At 40.8% G+C, this 19,285-nt stretch overlaps 1 protein-coding gene across 4 annotated transcripts in view; it reads left to right on the plus strand.

The window, feature by feature from the left end:
• Nucleotides 1–17,305, plus strand: part of LOC119718773 (semaphorin-5A-like) — a 126,889-nt gene extending 109,584 nt beyond the window's left edge. Inside the window, exons 17-25 of one of the 4 annotated variants that reach the window (XM_038188187.1) lie at nt 828–902; nt 1,209–1,270; nt 2,199–2,357; nt 6,725–6,871; nt 7,482–7,709; nt 13,115–13,279; nt 14,114–14,293; nt 15,012–15,236; nt 15,833–17,305. In XM_038188187.1, the coding sequence (XP_038044115.1) occupies nt 828–902; nt 1,209–1,270; nt 2,199–2,357; nt 6,725–6,871; nt 7,482–7,709; nt 13,115–13,279; nt 14,114–14,293; nt 15,012–15,236; nt 15,833–16,167 (1,576 nt within the window). In that variant the 3' untranslated portion in view covers nt 16,168–17,305. Of the gene's footprint in view, nt 1–827; nt 903–1,208; nt 1,271–2,198; nt 2,385–6,724; nt 6,872–7,481; nt 7,710–13,114; nt 13,280–14,113; nt 14,294–15,011; nt 15,237–15,832 lie in introns of all 4 variants that reach the window. The other 3 variants (XM_038188186.1, XM_038188185.1, XM_038188188.1) reach the window with 3 other exon arrangements.
• Nucleotides 17,306–19,285: the final 1,980 nt, after the last annotated feature.

Consider the following 19,285-nt stretch of genomic DNA (forward strand, 5'->3'; position numbering starts at 1 on the left):
ACGGGCTACACGACATAGCTCAATTTGGTTTCGAGTGATACAACAGTTTTATAGCCTTAGGCACAGGGTAAAAATATACGGGTATTCAATGCCGTTTTGGATTTACTCCTACATAGCACCAGTTGCGGAGCGGATGGGGCGTGGGTGTTAAAGGCAGTCTAACCCCCGCCCTCTTTGGGCTTAAAACAAAATAGCAAAATCATGCAGAAACAAGTATCAGATGCCTACTAACACCCCCATCCCCCTCCCCGTCCCCCTTCTTGATAGCCACACCCCTTGTCCCGAAGCTCAAATTTGCAACTTTTCCTCGGATCCTCTGAACTTCCTCGTTTTTGTCTTCTCATGAGTGCCATTACAAATTGAAAAACGTCGTACAAAGTCTTGTGTGCTTTGGAATTTCCTCGTTTTTTCCCCCTCTAAATTCCCAGTTGCATGCCGGAAAGCTGGATCCGTCCCTGGGTACTAGTGGAAAGTTGCGTGGTTATTGAAATGGAAGTTTAGTTTGGTTTTAGTTTTGGTTAAAAAAAACCCCAAAGATTGTAGCTTGTTGTGTGCCAGCCAGCAACTTCATGCGGCATGCCAATTTGGTTTGTAGTATTTTTCAAAGAAGTAGGATTTTTTTTGTCAATGTGGATTCACCTAACAGTTCCAATTGAGCTCCACCTGTGAACAAGGTTTAACTAAGAGCTGAAAATGTATGTGAACACAGTTCACTTTCTATATTGCAACTGTTTTTGGGGCCTACATTGAACCAACATTTACATTAGGTCATTCGTGTATAATGAATAACCTCTTTTTACATAATGTTTGTTTTTGTCTTCTTTCAGGGAATGTGTGGAGGCCAGAGATCCCTACTGCGGCTGGAACACACAAACTGACGCCTGCACGACAAGACCACAAGAGTAAGTTTTTCTTTTTGTCCAATTTGGATTTCTTTTCTTTCTTCCCTCGAAGATGTACTGTCAGTGCTAGTTTTGAGTTTCAACTCAAAAATAGATTCCTTTTTGTAGTTACTTTTTTTAATTCGCCGTTGATTGAGATGAGAAATCTGTCCACTTTAGGTTATGGAATAATAACATTACAAAGTTCTAATTGTTTGCAACTTGATAATAGTTCAGTTCTCGTAGTTTCGACTGGGAACCATTTTACTGGAACAGTTGTGGATCAGGCTTAGACTAAGACTTAGTTTCAACTCTTTTGTTTTACAGTAAGGACACCTTGGACCTTTGGATACAGGAAATTACAGCGTGTCCGGTCGTCAACAGAGCAGGTGAGATTTCAGGAGGAAATCAGAGATTTCCAGAGAATTGCCATCAGGATAGATAATGGAGGCAGCATACAAGTAGTGTGAATTGAAATCCATGCAAAAGTGCAACCCAGCAATAGAAATGGAAAATGTTACTCTTACTGAAAGACACGTTTTCGCTCTGCACCCTACCCTTAGCTCAGGTGCATTTTAGTCATGGGAAGATGCTTGAGGTTTGCGTCCATTCATTGGAAATTTAGTCATCCATTCTCCGGACCACAATTGCACCCGCAGTGAGTCCTTTGCATGCATTTGTGAGTCAACCACACAGCACCAGTTCCTTGACCGAGTCAAGCTTTTTGAAAATTTCATCGTCATCCACACATTTTATGTGCCAAATTATTCCAAAAGGGTTGTAAGATCACAGAGTTGGTCGTTTCTAACTGCTTTCTGATCCCCGTTTTGGACTAGCGTTCAAGTCGCACCCATCCAAATTATGTTGAAGCTTGAATTAAAATACAGTGAAATCTTGATAAGTCAAACCTCAAGTGAACAGGTTCCCTTGAGAAGCAGAGTTTTGAGTTAAGCAGGGTTGTATATCATTGTTATACTACTGAAGGGAATAGATTCTTTGTTTGTCTAAACAGTTGTTGCAAGTTTGACTTATCTAGATTTCACTGTATATACAAAGTTTTCCATTTGAAACAGTGAGAAGTGGCTACGTCGAAAAATTGACCATTGCGGTCATTTGGAGGTAGTCAAGGAGTCTAGTCAATGAAAAGTAATATTCAAAGTCGGCTGTCTGCAACAGAATCTATTTCGGTCGAGGAGAGTCGCTCCTAAAACCATTTGCCTCGGCGTGACTCTGAGTCGCAAGTCTGAAATGGGTGTGAGACAGTTTCCTGAAGTTTTTATTTTCTCACTTACCGTCTGTCAATTGCTAACTCGCCAGTTGACGGCGACTACGGCAGCTGGTCCGACTGGTTCCCGTGCCACGATCCCACCGGTGACTCCAAGTGCCAGTGTCGCCGTCGCGTCTGCGACACGCCGGCCCCCAAGTGCGGGGGCTTACCGTGCCAGGGGGAGAGTATCCAGGTCTCAAACTGTTCAGGTACAGCCGTTGTCGTGAGAAATTCAGGTACATCATGGCCTCTTGAGGAGAATGCCAAGTTTTTTTTAATTTTCTTCTCGTTTTGTTGTTTTTGTTTGTTTATTTGTTTGTTTGTTTGTTTGTTTGTTTGCTTGCATCCCATGGCTTTGGTGCATGTGCATTGACGTACGAACTTAATATATCTGAAACAATGTTACAAACTTTGTGGATTCCACGAAAGGTGCTTTGCACACTAATCATTGGCACTTATTTTTACATATTGGGATCTGAAGGGATATCTTTATTGCTGCAAAATATTGCTGCAAATACATCTTTACAGTTCATTTCAGTAGTATTCTGCTGTTTTTTTTATGCAAGATCGAAGCCCATTTGCATTTTAGTATCTCAGTTATGTGTTTGCCGATTTGATGCCAAATGTACTGTATGTAATTCAAGAACGTCAAGTTGACCAAAAATATTTCCCATTTTCTACATTTCCACCAAAAATCTGCCTTGTTTGTTACGAGATGAAGTCACTTTATCAAAAAAAATACAGGTTTTTTTTCAAACAATAACATGCAAGCCAAAGAACTAATACAGCCCCCAAAAAGTCTGTGAACTCTATTTCCAGATTGATTGTCAAATGCTTTTTTTTTTTGTGGTAACATTCAGGAAAAATATAACGGGTCTTTTGAAAGTTTCATCAGAGTCAATACCTGATCACATTTGACAGTTCCTTAATTGCAAAATTGATGCCCAGGAAGACGCACGTCTCCTTTTCTTTCGGAAATCTCAATTATCCCATCACCGGCACATGCTTCACGCCTCACACCAATAACATACTCACGGCCGATAATTTGAATGTTGGGTCCTGGCCTTCGGCGAGGTAATGTTATAACCTATGTGTGCTGAGCGCTTTCCTGAGTAAGATTATGATTTTTTTCTTTTCGAAAGCTCTTGGGAAGCATTCCGCATACTGTGTTTTACAGGTAACATTAGTGGAAAGTAAAACAAAAATTTGAAGTTTGGGTCGCACCCTTCGGTGAGGTAGTTTATAACCTACGTAAATTGAGCACTTTCCTGCGTAAGGTTATGAATCCCCCCCCCCCCCCGAAACCTTTTTGGAAGCAGTGTGCACAGATCCCCCTGTGTTTTACACATTAAATTAATAATAAGTAAAACATGGTGTGAACTTTGACAGCTTTGACAAATTAGAAGAAACTATTATAAGCGGAAAATATCGTTAAGCGGAACTCAGCCAAGTACCGGTGACAACCAATACCAATGCATGACATTTTGGCTGGTAAATGTGATATTTTTTTTCTGAGCTATTTTTTCTGTGCTAAGCAGCATGACATTGGCCTTTGATGCTAAGTTTCTGTTAAAGTTATGCTGAATGCAGCTAATCACTAAATGCTTGCATGAAGACTGTTTTTTATTTAACTGCTCCACAAAGTGGTAACCAACCAATTCTAAAATACTAGATCAGTTCATAATAGTTAGGCGTTCTGGCAAAATGAGACAGAACTTGGCAGAGGTGGAAATGAAGGTTTGCGGGTATTTATAGGGAAGAGAATAAACTCCTCTTTACGATACTGTTTGTTGCACTTCGCTCGGGCATGCCGTTGACAAGTTATGACTGTTTGCAGTTTACATTTATCGACATGTCAAAAACAAAATACTGAGAAAGAGGCCTTTGAAGTTTCAAGGATTTGTGAAAATAAAAGATGCCAGTTTATTTTCCTTAAAAACACTTTTATTGCATGATTTTTGAACAATTTCTTTAAAAGATGTGTAGTAGACGTATCAAAGATTACAAAAATCAAAAAATCTGAAAATCGAAAAAAAAACACAAAAAAAATCAATTTTTTGCAATTTTCTCCACGGTTTTTGCCTAGTTCTGTCTTTTTTTGCCAGAACACCTCACAATTACATAGTTAAAAGTTTATATATAGAAAACTGGTTAACAAACCTTTAAAGGCACATAGGACCATTGGCTTCTCATGCATATTGTCTGTTTCCAATAATAACACCACTCAAAATCCAAAGAGGAATGTTCAAAACCTAATGTGTTGAAGTTTCAGCTCAGTGGATATTACACTTTTCGAGAAAACAGTGAAAAAACAAGCACTATGTATTGATCACGAAACACGATACTGTCAATAGCTTTCTTTATTCCAAAAATCAGTCAATTGACTGATCGTTGGAAATCACCTACATTTCTTGATTTCCTCTAAATGACAGCAAGCCAGACGGAATAATTTCACTGGGTGTTTAGTACCAGTAGGATCTTTAATTCAAATAAGCATTTGGATAATAATTCGGTCGGCTGCTTTTGGGATAAATGCACATGTTAACATACAAGCATACTACCAGTGATCGCGTTCATCATTTTCACGTACCTGGATTACCATCGATCCACCCTGTGGCATGAGAATAGCTTGTGACAATTGCGGGCTAACCACCGAGCCCTAACCGACCCCCTGCCCCATCTTAACCACACGCACCGCAGCCGGAAAGATGAATCATGTTAAAAACCGAGTGAATCATCGACATCTCCTTAGCAAAATGTTTAAGCTGTAGTGTCACAAGCTCAGATCCGAGCTGCGCTGATTGAGCGTTCAGACACTGGAAAGATAAAAAGGATTCGGGCTCCAGTTCCCACCCTGATGAATTCTGCACACACACAAAAAACCAATAGAAACTCAATCGCTGGCATTTTAAAGGCAATCGTATACTGTCTTAGTCATAAACGAAAGTGTAGTTTATTGGACCAACCCAAAAGGAGGGCAGTTACAGGGTGGTGTTTCCTGTTGCAACAAAACAGACTTTGTATAATCAACTGATCTCGTGACCACAGTGAGATGTCATTTCTGGTACACCGTGCAGGTGGAACGCTCCATGCTGCCCTTTGGACCAAAAAGGGTCACCTCACATGATTAGGGAGGTACCGCCTCGGTAATGGCCGCTAATGTGTCCGACAATTTAACCAGAGTTGTTGGTGTGTCATCATCACAAATACCGAAAGGTCACTCACTTGTCATCCAGTCCCAATTTCAGTCACAAGCTATTCAAATGAACCATGACAGATGCATTGCCACCATGTCACTGTTTATTGCAGTCTTATTTCTGATTAATATATGGTGGAATCATAACTATGGAGTGTGCCCAAAAAAGTGCAACTTTCAGAAAACAAATAAATAAAACTTTTTTTTTTCTTCAATGAAATTATATATTACATTAAAGCCTGACTATTTCTCGATCCACTCCTTTTTACCCCATTCCATTTGGGTCCCTAGATCCGGAAATACAATCAATTAAGTGAAGGGTGTACATTTTGACTTGGGCCTCTCTCACCTGTGATGTCATCAACTTCAATGCCTGTTCAATGCTTAACCCAGGTTAAGCATGTCCAGGTGAAAGTGGCCCAAGTAAAATTGACACCATTTTCACTTAATTGATTGTATTTCTGGATCTAGGGACCCAAATGGAATGGGGTGAAAGGAGTGGATTGAGAAATAGTCAGGTTTTGATGTAATATATAATTTCATTGAAGAAAAAAATTAAACATTTTTAATTATTTGTTTTCTGAATGTTGCACCTGTTTGGGCACATTCTGTGTGTTACTAATAATCATGAAAATTGTTGCTATAAAAACTTGCAGTAACCTCACTTCTTTGTTACTTTTGTGTTTTTGTGTGTTATGCTCGTTTCTGCTTAGCTGTATTTAGTAATTGTTTATGACAAAAGATTGCATGCATCATGCTGAATGTTATTGTTTATTAAGCATTTACTCTCCAATGAAAACACACCTTTTTGGCCATAAAGTCCTGAATTGCAATAAGCCATTTACGAGTGACCATACCCTTTGGGATTTAAATTTGAAAAAACGTCTGCTACACTGACTTGCTCGGAATGCTTGGCACATTTTAAGTGTGAATTCTACAGACCAAAGGCAATGTTGCTAATCACATGATTCGGGGCAAGCTCTTGCATAGTTACGTAAGAGACGCTCAGCACCAATACATCGTTCACAATGGGTGAGAATGGCACAAAGACACCAGACCATGCTGGGGCTGGGGGTTGCTAGCATAAAGGCTTGCCTCGTATCACGTGATATAGTAACATATCTTTGGTCGGGAGAATGCAAAGTTAACACGTGCAAAGCATTGGATTAAGTCAGCGTTCCAGATTTTATTCAAATTTAACTCGCAAATGGCTTATTGTCAAGGTGTTCGTTATTACTCAAAGTTAGCTGCTTGATTTTGGCCAGTTCCCCTTGCCCATCGGCAAATGATAATTTCCTGTCCTCAGTACCAATTGCTCGTGATTATCTTGATCAGCACGGCAGGATTTCCTTTATTCCACACCCCTCCCCCCTTCCACAGGATCATGGAGTGAATGGAGTGCATGGAGCGTCTGCTCGGCCAAGTGTAACGGAGGCATCCAGACACGGTCAAGACACTGCCTAGGGGGCAGCGTCTGCATGGGCACGCCCGAAGAGTCAAGAGAGTGCAACAAACAACTCTGCAGAGGTGCGTAAGCCTTCACAGACAAAGTTTTTTTTGTAAGGTCACTTGAACATGATCATGACCACCATGTTGAAGTCAAGGTGGATCATAAGTCCATCACAAGTCAATCACAAGTTTCCAGTCCTAGGTCAAAAGCTATTGAAATGAACTGTGAAAAAGTTCATGGCCAAGTTCATGATCATGAGCAAAATGTTGATGTCACACTACACTAGTCACACTGTGCTAGTCACACTGTTGTAGTCACACTACTTCTGTCTTTTATTAGTCAACCACAAGTCCATCACTAGTCAATCACAAGTCCATCGCAAGTCTATCACTAGTCAATCACAAGTCCATCGCAAGTCCATCACTAGTCAATCACAAGTCCATCACTGGTCAATCGCAAGGCCTCACCCCTCAAGGCCTCACTATTTAAGAATCAGTTGAACTTAACAAAAAGATGGTTTGACCTTCTGGTTTGAAAGCAGAGGGTCCTTACAATCATCCGTGAATGTCGCATTGCAAGTAAAGTATCAATGAAATCTAAACTGATAAATGACCGTTTAGCCTCCTACCAAAATTCTCCCCTCGAGCATAAATTTTCCTTCTTGCCCCCTTCCCCTCCCCCTGACAGAGACTCGCAAGACCACCCGCTGGACCCCCTGGATGATCCAGAATGCCACCCAGGACAGCTTCCTCCTCAAGCGCTACCGGTTCCTGTGCAAGGCGCCGGTGATCGACCGGTCCCTGCTGCGCATCGGCCGCATGAAGGTGGAGTACCAGCTCTGTCCGTACCTCAGCAAGACTTGCTGGCCGACCGGAGGTGAGGAGTCGGAAGTGGAACAGCTGAACAGACTGATAGGTATTCATGGACGGGGACGCACACCAGCTGGGCACCCTGTGTCTTTACACATTCTCTGCATTTCTTGTGCGAAATTTTGTTTTGCATTGAGCACGAACTGAAAACAAAAATGTTTGCCAATTGCATATATTACCAAAAGTATGATGCCAAGCCTGTATTTTTTACTTTGCAAACCAAAATGTGCTATTTTTTTTTCAAATCTGCTTGGCTGAAATTTGATTGCAAATATAAAGATTTTTTTTGTCTAGAAGTATGAAAGTTGCAAACTGCCAATATGATTTATTCTTTTTAAAGACAATTTTTTATTGATTGTTTTGGCCATTGCTCTTCCTGCTTTCATTTTTTTTGTATCCATCTGTGTCCAAAAAAAAAATGAAATGATTTAAAAAAAAAAAAATCCCAGCTGGCACCCTGCATGAATCATAAATATGTATGAGGTCATGTGACTTATTAGCTGCAATAGTGGGGATACCGAAAATGAATTTCAGATGTGCGATCAATCACTGGGGTGGAAAAGTCATTTATTTTTTTAATTCTCAAAAACATGATGTTTCCTGATTGAAGTTGTAGTTGGGAAAAATTCAGATTCAAATTTTGGGACGAAATATCATTCTCATTCTCATGGGTAGAAAAGTACATGAAAGCGTTATTGCCTCTATATAAAAGTAAGCCCCATCTGAGGAGTCTTATAATGTATTCCTTCTCACACTGTTAATAGTCACATGTCGTCATCAGCAATATTGTAAAGATTTTGTTGTTTTTTGCTTAAAAAGCTGTGTTTTTGGTTTAAACACAAAGGGTCTGAGCCATATTGCATGCGATGCTTGTAAAAATGCCAACGTAATGCTACTGTCAACCACTATTTTCCAAACGAGTCTAAATTGGGCAGAATTGCTTGCCGAGATTCAACTCATTCCAACTCGTTGTCGTTGCGTTTTTCCTCTCGCTGTCAAAACTACTTTGGATCTGGCGGGCTTCACAGAAAGGTGTGGGCCATTCCCAAAAGTCACTTCGTAGAAACTAACAGCTATATTTTGCTCCAATTGCTCGAGATTAACAAATTTGTTTTACAGTCTTTTCTCGAAATTGTTAACGACATTTACGCGAAATCGTCCAGATCGATCCCTAAAACAAAGTCTTTAAACGCCCTTCAACAGTGATCAACGTCAATTGCCATTGACAGAAACATTATGCCATTCTATTTGTATGCCTTATTTTGTTTTCTTTCTTGAGCGAAAAGACTGGGTGGTGTCGGCCGCAGAATGAAAACACATGCGCAGCGAATGGAGTCTTATTAGGTTTTTGTGTCTGGGGCCTAGAAATGCTTTCCAGATGGTGGGATATTTCAGGCAATTGGCAAGAGCACCCTTCCTGATTTGATGAAGCGGCTTTCTGTGCTAGCGCAAATGTGCGCTGTCCGTACATGACGTGTCAGGTTCCATATATCAGGGCACCGCTATGCAGTCTGGTTTCATTTTCACCGTGACGATTGATGGATTGGGTTTTTTGGGGGTCAGTCACCCCGTGAATTGAGGTGCCTCTCCCGACCCACTTCGAGACGGGTTACGTACGTAGAATGGGCTATGCAGGGACTAGTGAGGGCGCTGTTCGTTGTGATAATAACCAGAGTTACATGGAGGTTAGAGCAATGGACTGTTTCTGCTTGTCAATCAAAGAATGCGCATTGACCAGTGAAATCACTGCTTTTGATCAGGTGACGTTGAGCGTGGTCAAACTTCAAAAGATGGGCGGGGCCTATGACAAAATCTGTAATGGTCTATTGAATGCACATGCAAGCCAAAATCATTTGTTTTAAGTCCAGCTTCCAACACTTGTAACAACGAATGTTTGCAACCAGTGTGTGACCAAAATGTGTTGATATCTAACCAAATACCACATTGTGTGCCATATGATAATCTTTGCTCCAGAAAAATGCATGTGCACAATGGAAGAATAGTCCTGACGTGCCTTTGTGTACATCTTGCCAACAAAAAGTTTCCAGCGTTTGTCTTGCTTCAGACTCTGCACATTTCAGCTCAAATAACAAAGTTCAAACACAGCAATCATCTCTGCCCTCACAGGTACCCATTAACTCACTGGTGGGAATAAACCAATTCACGATAAAGTGTCTTGCCCGAGGACACACCCACCGCAATCCCCAAAGGCTGGACTCGAACCCACACTCTGTAGAGTTACCCACAAGAATTTTGGGTTCAACGCTCGTGACCAACAAGGCTGCATCAGGCACCCTATCAAGCAGGAGTCATTAAATTTCCACCTGAGATAACCCAATCTTTCCGCAAATTTGCTGTCCTTCCATGGGTTGTTATCAGACGCTAACATAACGGCCATTTCGCGTTAGGCGTGCGTGTTTCGCATTATGTTACGGCTCCGTTGGGACAGGCGAGGCCGGCCCAGTGACCTCATGTTGTGCCCACACGCCATGAAAGAGTTGCATGATGTGTATATCAGGTGCTGACAGAAATGTTTATGGGAGCGTACGGGAAAATGTCTTGGTTGACTTACAAACTATGTCATCATGTTGGGGGAGTTTGAAGGCTAAGACGGAGCAATTCCTGTGGTATGGACGGAGGAGTGGTATTTTGACCTCTGGAAGGGACATATTGCCTGGCGCTCACGCGAAGATTAAAACATTCAGATCAAAAAAAAGTTGTGCATACTTTGCTCCATAGTTCGCGAACCAGTACGAGCTAGCTCGTGGTGTGTCCCGTCTACTGGGCTCTCAAAAGTGGTCAAGAGCACCCTCTTGTTAATACACGGAGCCAATGAGCTGATCTTAAACAATCCAGTCTTTTCAAATGTAGGGAGAATTCAATGTCCAACCTTATACTTAACATTTGTTTTAATTTGTTACAGAAACCACAAGGGGCATCCAAGCAAAGCTAGTCCCAAAATTCTCAACAATCCTATTGTGTTGTTTTTTTCTTTCTTTCTTTCTTTTTTCTTTTTGTTATTTTGGGTCTTTATTGAAGGAGAGGTTGACAAACTTTTTGTCAACCTTGCGGCTAAATATACATACATATTTCATCATGAAAACAACTGTAATGTCAAGTTGGGGAGGCAGATAACTGGACTTTACTGCGAGAACGCCAGCTGATTCCAATGTTGTGGCAGTCATTGACACTCAAGCATTACCCAGGAGGGCTGTTCTTGATTGCCTAAAACTGAAGCTGTTGAGGGGGGATATCCTGCCAATGGGCAGTACAATTTCCCAGGCAGAATGTAGTCTGGTAGCTCCCTCATCCCCCTTCCCTACCCCCCCCCCTATTCTCTCCCCCTCCCCCTTCTCCAAGTTCAAATACAAAGTCACGTCCTGTCAATGTTTATCTTTGTCAGAGGTAGTATGTACTATATCCTGATGGATGACCTTAAAACCAGGTGGTGGGGTCACCGTTATAGGCCGGTAACCTGAGTTTGTTTGGGAGGGGGGGGGGGGGCGTACGCCCCTCACGATTCTCTCCCAAACCCTCCCCCCACATCCCCCACGACCCCACCCCACAACCCACACCCCCATCCCCGCAACCAAACCCCCACACTCCCTCCCCCCTCCCCCCTTGGCTTTGCTGCTGTTCAGCAGGAGTGATAACGATGTAAGTCCTTGAGCACTAATAATGGCGGACACTTGCACTTCATAAATACCCAGTACCCAATAGCATACACCTTTCCTTACGTCAACTTTGCTAATATACCACGAAAGTGCAAACGGTACCAACCAGCCATCAATATGAAACTTCAGAGTTTTGGGGTTTTTTTTCCTGATCTGAGGCCACACATTAAGGGTAATTCTGTAAAGTCACCTTGTAAAGACTACCAGTTTGTACTGTTCTTGAAAAAAAAATTCACAGCACTTTTTCTAAACCTGTAATAAAGGGAAAGTCAACGAAAGGTCAACAAAACTAGTACACTGCCAAAAACCGGTGCAGCTTGAAATGAGTGTAAAGACTTCAATATGTTGGGCTGGCACATGTGCAGACATTCGGTGTCCATTGATGGGCTAAAATTGGGTATAAGGAGAGACCTGATCTCGCCCGATAGACGCCAGCGAGTTGACGGAGTACAAATTGAGGTTTCCTCCTAAAACATCATGTTATGAAGCACCCACTGTCATCAGCTGTTATTCTGAATCAACGTGGTGCTGATTAAAGTCCAAAGAGCAAGCCTTAGGGGTGCAAATGTTCACCCCCCAATGTTGCCAAGTGGTGTCCGAAGTCTGTCTTGCGTGGAGTTGCAGAACAGGATCTTGCAATTTACTATCAGGCGTGTCAGAACGGAAAGTTAGCCTGGGGGCAAACAAGGGGGGGGGGGGGGGTTCAATAAACCTCACAAACAAACAAACACCACCAAACCCAAAAGGTAACATGTAGTACATATGGCACATTAGGCCAAAAAAAAAATATTCGGTCTCTGGTCAGACCAAAGTTCCGGAATTGACGCGGCCACGCGGCTTTTTTTTTTTCTTCAAGCTTGGATTGTACAGACAAGGTGGGGTACTATTTTGCTTTTTTTGGTGTCCTCATGTACATTGGTGTCCTCCATAATTTGCCTTGGTGCTTTCGATTATTTGCCTTGGTGCAATTTCCCATTTCTTGGTGCTCTTTGGTAAAAAAAAAATTAAGGAGGTGCGGAAATAGAGGGCGCTGTTGAAGCTACTGCGGAACATTGTGGAGAAAAAAAAAGATCGACGCGCATGATTAAAATCGACGCGCGCGCTGACCAGAGACCGACTTATTTTTTTTTTTTTGGCCTTACAGGGAGTTTTTTATTTAGAACTCTAAGTTTTTTAAGACAGCATTGAAAATGGGGGGGGGGATTTCTAAGGGGGGGGGAGCTAAAATATCAGCACTAATGCTTTGAATGGCCGTAAAGTTAGCTTGTGTTTATGCTTGCTTGAGAAGTACTGACTGCAAAGTCCAAACACCTTGCAATAAAAGATTGCTTTTTAAGCAGCTTGAGAGGATATTATTTTGATTGAAATGAAAGATGTTTGGAATACTAAATTGGAATTGATTTGAGTTGTTCCTGGTATTCACATGTGATTGCTTTCAAACAAGGAATAGAAATGAAGGAGTAAATGTACCTACTAAAATTTCTGAAGTCATTCTAAAATATGTTGCTTTACTTTTTACCTCAACTTGTGTCAGCTAAAAATTAAATTTCTTCCATTTACTGGAGTGAAATGTCTCTTTGCAGTCTTTGAGAAGACTTATTGCGACTAAAATTGTTGGGGAAAATAAGGTGCCCAGCCTGTAAATTTGCCCAGCAATTACTTGTGCCTTGCAGCTGCAAAAGCTTGATCTTGTTCCTTGTGGTCTTGCCATTTTGGGCGAGAGTATTTTTCATAAAAAAAATAACCCAAATATTTATTATTTTCATTTATTCTGAAGGATCGTTTGGAGGCTGGACGGTATGGTCGCCGTGGTTACCGTGCAGCGTCACCTGCGGTAGCGGCGGGACTCAGCAGCGTCACCGGTCCTGTTTCCCTGGTAACACGCAGTGCACCGGTGAATCCTACCAACATCAGAGCTGCTCGGGCTACACCGAGTGCCCAGGTAAGACTTATGCAACATTGTTTCAGGCGAGTTAGTGCAAAATCGCTGGTCTTGAGATTTCGGCAGATTTGACTACATCTGATTAGTGGAGTGAGGTAGACAAGATCAGCCAATGTGAAAGGACCAGTAAATTTAGGATTGTTATTTTTATTTCACTGGCATGGCTGATATAGATTTCAGTATGTTAGGCACTAAACATTCAGCTGAGCATAACACAATATCAATTTCATGATCGTCGCGAAATAACCCCGTGAGGTTTCCTCAAATGTTTTGATGACACCGTAGCTCTCAAGCCTTGAAGACATCTTTCCCCGAGGAAACCCTCACTAAGCAGTCAGTGGGGAAAAATAACAAGGAGGGATTTAGTCGACAAAATCCCCAGTTGCCACAAAGTCGGCATTTATCTGCACACTGCTTTACATGGACGTTTTTAAGCACCGCCCAATCTTTGGTTGGTGTACATTTCAAACACTGCTTGCGACCAAGTTTGAATGAGCTTCCGTGGTCACCTGACCAGAACCCGCGATCTAATTGGTCAATACACATTAACCTTCCTATGGAAACATGCATTGTCAGCCTGGTTATTACTTGGGTCAATATCGGTGAAGACCCCCATTGGTTTGTACACAGTATGCCAGGAGGTGAGATACAAACATTTTGACCATTGGTGACCGCTTAAATAGAAGAAGAGTTAATAGACTGATAGTTAGCATGGGTCTATTCTCTCTTAAAACCTGTTTGTTGCACAATCGTCAATAAAAGTTCTTTTTGAACTTTTTTTTAAAGATTGCCCTTGACCATCCAGTCAAACTTTTTGCTTTCTGTCCTTTTCAGTGGACGGTGGTTGGAGCTGTTGGAGCGAGTGGTCAGACTGCAGCGAGTCTTGCGGTGAAGGGTTGCATCAACGGACGCGGACCTGTACCAACCCTATCCCCGCCCACGGAGGCAGGGAATGCGAGGGCCCAGAGACAGTCACCGAGATGTGCTCCGTGTCCGAATGCCCGGATTTTGACAGTAAGCTTTTTATTTGGTGTAAACTCTTTTGGAACTCTAGTGTTACTGCCAGGGCTGTGCTGAATATATCAAATATTTGAATATTTGGATCATCAACCAAATATCTGAAGTAGCTTCTTCTTCTTCTCTTTTTCGATTCAAATACTTGACAAAAAACGTGATCAGTTTTATTTAAATTTTAGAAGTTTCATGGTTTTATTCTTTGTAAAATGCCACGCTTTTGTCGAAAGCCACTTTCAACCATGATTTATGATTTATGATTGATTAAAATCGGTCAAATATCGGCCATTCTGCTACCTGTTCTTTCAATTATTTTATAAAGCTCTTTGGCACTTGCAGGCGTTGGTGCATGGTTAACTTGATCACAATTGGTGCCTTTCAAATTTGAATATTGGACTATTCAATTCAGTCCATGTTGGAATAATCAAATACTAAATTAATCGTAAATGCACAGTTCTAGTTGTTTTAGAACGGTTTCTAGATGGTTTAGGCTGGCACATGGTTCACTTGATCACAATTGGTGCATTTCAAAAATTGAATATTTGAATATTCAATGGAATCCATGTTGGAATAATCGAATACTAAATTATTCATAAATGCCTAATGGGGAGGGGCCTAATGGGGCGGTCTATTGTCATGCAAATGGTCAGATGTGACAACTTGGGCTGTATTTTCCCCCTCCAACCACCTATCACCTGGGATGCTAACATTCCCTCAGGTCTGATGTTACTCGCAGGTTCGTCTGGAGAGCAGAGCTCCGTCCCTAGCTCCAGTCGCATGTACCACATGTCGGGTTGGAAGGACTGGAGTCGCTGGACGCAGTGCACCAAGCCCAATCAGCTTCACAGACATCGCAGTCGTCGCTGCTTAGTGGATGAACCCACAGCCGGGCAGTGCATCGGCTGCATCAAGGAGCTTAAGCTGTGCGATTCACCAGAGAAAGGTGAGAACATTATCCACCAATGAGATTATTTTTTGACTCATGAATATTTCTGAGAACTACCAAGACAATTTGTTAAACTGGGTCTGTACTCTACCAAGAAGAAATACTCAACTTAAGCCAAGAAGGATGTTTGTCCACATTTTTTTTTTTTTACAAAGTGGTGTTTTTTTCTCAACTCTCTAGACATTTTGTATTTCGGTAATCACATGACACCTCACAACATGTGTTTTCCTCTAAGTTTGATGAAGTGGTAATTGTATGTGTATATCACAAAATTGATCTCTTCTAGGAAAAAAAATGTTGTTGTGAAGTGAACCAGTGCTGAGAAGTGTTCTCGACAGTATGTACTCTGTCCATCTTTAGGAAAATGCTGTTGTGAATTGGCAGACTAGCTAGAGTACACTGTCCGAAACGTCAAGTAAAGTTTACTGGTTCTTTTTAGAACCACATTTTTTTCCAATTGAAGGGATTAATTCCGTGGTGTACCCAGAAACTTATCACTTCATCATGCCAAGTTTTCAACTACATTCTATATACTCCTAAGTTTATGAGAAACATGTGTTTTTAACCCGTATTTGAAATGCTGTGTTTTCTAGAACCGTTCCCGTACGCCATCCCCGAGGTCCAGCGGTTACAGTCGCAGCCCGAGCTGGCCTGCTCGCAGCAGTCGGCCCAGCCGGGCGCCGGGGTCAGCCCGACGCTCATCCTCATCATTGCTCTGTGCTCGGCGCTGATCGGCGCCGTCTCCTCGGTGGGTGTCTACCGCTCCTGGCTCAAGGGTTGCCAAGCCAAGAAGAGACGCAGCTCCGACAACCGAGACCAGTTCTCCGACCGGTTTTCAGATAATGACGACGACGATTACGACTGCCAGCATCCCAGCGCATTCAGACATTACAAAACTGAGATTCGGAGCAATCCTATCCCGAGCTGAATGCTCGTGTACGGATGAGCCATGCAACTGCTTTTTGTACAGACTCTTCATAGACGCCTTTTTTTAACTTTTTCTTTTTTTACCAATGCTGCGTTTTGTACATATAATGATGCAGTGATACATACGCAGAAAAGTGCACAAGCTTCGCACAATGAGTGGGCAAGATTGCTTCAAAGCTACAGCTTGGCAGATGAGACAAGAACGCTTTGTCTTCACGTTTCTTTTCTTAGTTCTCCTGCACTGATCTTGATGGTAACCAAATATAATATGTCTATTCATTACCCACCAGAAGAAACCAGTGGCGGATCCTTCTGGATCTGCAACTTGAAACCAACTCTAGTTAATATTATGTGAAATAATTTGACATTTCATAAAAATATAAAAAAATTCAACTTTTAAAAAACCTACATATCTTTTTGTTATCCTTGTATATTATCTAAATAAAATCCATAGAAGCAAGATTATAGTCCAGTTGCCAAATTTAGGCCTCGCTAAACCCTTTTCATTTTCAATTCCGGTTTCGCCAACTGTACCTGCAACTTGCCGTTTTAAAATTGGCTAACAAGCACATGCAGGCTTGTACTTAACCAAAACCTAGTAATATTACTTTGGTTACAGTGCCTTAAACGGTTTAACCAACTGGATCAATCAACTTAAGTTTATGTTTTTTGAGTTGCAGATTAAGGTATATTATTTGCAGCTTGGTGTAAGAAACGCAGTATTTGATGTCCATTGTATAAAGACCCCTATATTTATCAAATCGTAATATTTTGACTTATTTTTTGTGTGAACATTACCCACCGGTCATATGATATTGTTAGATTAAATTACCCATGTAACCAAAACAAAAACAATACCTGCTGTGTATATGAAAGTATTCATGTTATCATGTCGTCTTGTAATAATTTATAAGCTGTAAATATTATGCTGTGAATCAGCCCTGTGGATGCACAGTCACAAAATTAGTTTTTTCCTGCACAAAAAAAGAGAGAAAGACAAATCAAATTGATGAGTTCTATTGGTAAATGCCATATGTTTGGTGTTTATTCACAGGATTTTGCAGCAGCTGCACAGCAGTTTAAAATGCACACTTTGTATAACACCCCCAAAAGAAGATCGATGTCTGTTGACAAAAAAACAACATAGGAAAATGAGGGTATCACGGCATAAATTATAATTAAAATATCGAATTCAATAAAATGAAGCTTTGTGGTTGTAAGTATGACTGTTAACGGTGACGTTAAACCAGTGTCAAGGGTTACAAAAAATTGCCAACAAACAGATACAATAACTCAACCTGTGACCAAATAAATTTAAAAGAAAAAGAATACATCAGTATCTTATCGAGTTTCACTCAGTATTTTGGGGAAAATCCAATTCAAAAATTCATCTTTTGGTGCGCATAGAATTTAAAAAAAAAGTTATGCAGAGCTTTGGGCTTTTGTACAAATATATTTTTATGTGTAGAAGATATTTATTCTTTATATTGTATGTGTATAAAAAAAAATAATAATAAATGTGACATTAAAATGCTGTATATATGAAGGTCTTTGTATGTTAGGGTAAGTAACGTATGTCTTTGTACTGCCAAGCGACTTTAAAATGTTGGCAACCAATTTTCGTTTATTCGATATTCAAATATGTGCCGCTGCATACTTTGCTGAATTCAATCGCATATATGCATGCTTTGGTAGTGAACGTATTATTACCGCAAAGTTTTGTACAATGTATTGCGGTGATAGATGATTTTTTTTTTATGAATAGTTGTTTAAAAAGAGAGAAAGAGTTAAGACAAAAGAGAAGAGGAAAATCCAGCGAAACGTGTTAATTCCGTTTCCTCCGAGAAATGTAATGATTCTATAAGTTGTATTCGATTGAACATTGTATTCATATAGCCATTATCATATTAGGTCTGATGAAAGTCTAGTTTTGCCGGTTGGACTGGGTTTCTGTGCTGAATTTCACTGCAAAGTGGGTATTATTATTCGTTGGCCAGATCATGCTTATTTGGAAAAAATCAAGATTTACCAGTTCACGTCTGATGACGTGTATACACGCAAAGGTTTTCGGAACGGATGACGGATAAACACGCAACGAGCGAGGCCAGAAATATCTGTCTGCGACCCGCTCGCAGCGAGCGAGGCCAGAAATATCTGTCTGCGACCCGCTCGCAGCGAGCGAGGCCAGAAATATCTGTCTGCGACCCGCTCGCAGCGAGCGAGGCCAGAAATATCAGGGTGTGCTACACGCAGACGACGGCCTGAACCCGTCTGGCATCGAGGTTCATGAAAGACAATCCCGCGTCTGGGTCCGGTAAATGTCAAAATAATCCCGGCGCGAACTGGTTAAAACATTTTAATACTTCTGAATACTTGTTTTGTTCTTAGAACAACATAAGAATTCTGACAAGACAGCTATTTTGATTTTTGTTAACCTACATTCAACAACTGATAACTAACATTGGTGTTTTAGGAATTACGTAAAGGTAAATTGGGAAAAAAATATATCTGAAATTGACTCCTTATAGTGGACAGGAAATTTTCAACTATTTCAACTGGTACATTGAAATATTGGGTTAAAATTTTCAATGAAATTTGACAAAATTGTTGGAATCATATAACAAACACAGTATGGTTTTGTTTGTTTTTTGATTTGATTTTGGATTTTGAATTGCCTTGTATTTTTTTTTACCCTATAAAGCAATATTTAAAAACCAACAACGATACATGAATTGCTTTATTGATTGGTGCGTTTTTTATGCAATGAAAAATTAGATTAAATCATGTTTTTTGAAATTGTGAGAAAAATAAAAATGTTTCAGGATTTGACAGTAAGAGGTGCTGCTGTAATAAACCCTTTTTAGTGGGGACTTTATGCACTAGTCCTGAATATGTGTAAAGTAATTATTAAAAGTGTTTCAACTTACATTAAAAAAAAAAATCTTTTTATATCAAATTTCTGTTTCCTCTGTTGGTTTTGTTCATCTGTGCAAAATTTATTTTATGCAAATTTTGCTGTTTTCATTGTGCTTGTTGCCCATTCATGGAACATTTACACAAATTGCTGAAAACTGTTACTTGTTTTGTCAATTTATCAATACTAAAAAAAAAAATGAGGT

Source organism: Patiria miniata, unplaced genomic scaffold (genome assembly GCF_015706575.1).
Source record: "Patiria miniata isolate m_02_andy unplaced genomic scaffold, ASM1570657v1 HiC_scaffold_7, whole genome shotgun sequence".
Classification (NCBI taxonomy): domain Eukaryota; kingdom Metazoa; phylum Echinodermata; class Asteroidea; order Valvatida; family Asterinidae; genus Patiria; species Patiria miniata.